Below are 1,998 nucleotides of genomic sequence, written 5' to 3'. Positions count from 1 at the left end.
TTTGATTCAGTGAATAACCAAAAAAAAAACAAATAGTTACAGTGAAAAAAAAAAATCATTTAGATGAGCCAGAGTAACGCTCGAAATTTCATATGTACGGTACGACAAAAAGTTTGTCCACAGAATGAGAGTCCACAGAATCCAAGAGTGAACAATGCTGAGTTGTGGTGACGTTTGCAAAGTCAAGCGCAAGGGAGGACAGGAAAGTGCGGACGAAAGTAGAAGTGTCACAGGAACGATATCTGTTGCCACTTTTTCGAATACGCGAGTTCTTGCGCGTATGTTCTGGCGGTGGAAAGGCGAGCACACATGTCGATTGCCGACTCTTTACCTTAAGGGCGAAGATATATGATCTTACACACGGTTTTCGATCTTGATATACCTGCTGTCTTACACATCAAACAATCTCAGCATCATCCCTTTCCGCACATAATTCGCTTTGAACTAATTGCTAGTAGCAGCTCTTCCAAGTTCAAATCTCTTGCTGTCAGTCTTTCGAAAGTTCAAATCCCGTAGTGTCACTCTGTCCCCTGTTTTAGAAACTAGAAATTTATTAGCACGTCCTGAGTTTGAGTGCCCAGTAGCCTCATCAAACAATCTCAGCATCATCCCTTTCCGCACATAATTCGCTTTGAACTAATTGCTAGTAGCAGCTCTTCCAAGTTCAAATCTCTTAGCTGTCAGTCTTTCGAAAGTTCAAATCCCGTAGTGTCACTCTGTCCCCTGTTTTAGAAACTAGAAATTTATTAGCACGTCCTGAGTTCGAGTGCCCAGTAGCCTCATCATCCCGATTCCCGACATGGCTACACCCTCAAATCAGAACGGCCGCAGGGAACCCGAAAGCCATTCACAGGGGACGCGGCAGTTCAAGGGAATCCGAATGAGGAAATGGGGGAAATGGGTGTCGGAAATTCGAATGCCCAATTCGACCGGCCGAATTTGGCTGGGCTCCTACGACAGTCCGGAAAAAGCTGCCCGCGCCTACGACTTTGCCGCCTATTACCTGAGAGGATCGAAGGCCAAGCTCAATTTTCCCGACTGCCCGCCAAGAATTCCCGCCAATTATTCTCTTTCGCCGCAGCAAATTCAATTCACCGCCGGCAAGTTCGCAGCAGAAGAATTCCGGCTGCCTTCGGAAGACGGCGCGGCGTGCTCATCTTCTAATTCAGAATCGATATGCCATATTGACGATCGACAGATTACAGCAGAGCAGAGTCCGGCATTTTGGGATTCACTGTCGCTTGAAGATCTGGACAGTTGCAATTCTTTTATTGTGGATGATTTTCCTCTTGTAGACGAGCTCCCAGAAGATTCTGAGTTATCGCTTCTAGAGTTTCAGGAAGATTTTGAGTTTCACTTCTAGCGCATGGGAGAGTTCAGATTTTTTTTCACCCGAAGAAATAGCGCCTGAAGCAGCTCACTGGAGAGCCCAATCTTGGGCTCAGGGAATTCATGATTTTTCTCTGTTGTGCCAGATACCCTTATGTGAAAAACGATTGCTGAATTGATGCCCCCTTTAGCAAATTAAAGCTTGTGCCGCATCTTGAATATGGTGTCCATAGCTATGTTTCTATTTGTATCTGGTGAATTTACATATCTCCATAACCAATTTTAATGAGAAAAAATGGTGTTGATTACTACGGTGGCAGTTGGCTCAACCAGAGTCGCAGGACTCTTTCAGCACCCACAGGAAAGATTGCAGAATGATTCACATATACAGTCTACATATACATCAAATTTTAATTCATGATGAGATATAGCCACTAGTCTTATCAATTTTCCTTTTTCTGATTGTATGTGCAGGTACCAGCACACATACAGCGGATAAACTTCCTCTTTTTTTACTCTTTCTTGACTGTGTTCTCAAATGGGACACCATATTATGTACTGACAGCTGTGGCAACTGACATGTGTAGCGTAGTTTTGATATTTGGACTTTAGTGGGACTTGGTTTTCTTCCTATTTTCACCGGTTATTATAGGTACTCTGTTTTTTCCC

General features: G+C 43.8%; 1 protein-coding gene across 1 annotated transcript; it reads left to right on the top strand.

Moving 5' to 3' along the window:
* The first annotated feature begins 375 nt into the window (after positions 1–375).
* On the top strand, positions 376–1,594 carry LOC149176474 (ethylene-responsive transcription factor ERF039-like). Its single transcript, XM_089419924.1, has one exon. The coding sequence runs from the start codon at positions 800–802 to the stop codon at positions 1,361–1,363; it is 564 nt and encodes a 187-aa protein (XP_089276050.1). The 5' UTR covers positions 376–799; the 3' UTR covers positions 1,364–1,594.
* The last annotated feature ends 404 nt before the right edge of the window (positions 1,595–1,998 follow it).

This window comes from Pinus tabuliformis, chromosome 4_1 (genome assembly GCF_031772625.1).
Source record: "Pinus tabuliformis cultivar Carrire ecotype Pingquan chromosome 4_1, CPIR1, whole genome shotgun sequence".
Lineage (NCBI taxonomy): Eukaryota > Viridiplantae > Streptophyta > Pinopsida > Pinales > Pinaceae > Pinus > Pinus tabuliformis.
The sequence above is the reverse complement of the archived record's forward strand: the minus strand, read 5'-3'. Positions and strand labels throughout refer to the sequence as shown.

Excerpts from the sequence above, each read along its gene's own strand:
- LOC149176474 (XM_089419924.1), top strand. The coding sequence starts at position 800 with ATGGCTACACCCTCAAATCAGAACGGCCGCAGGGAACCCGAAAGCCAT.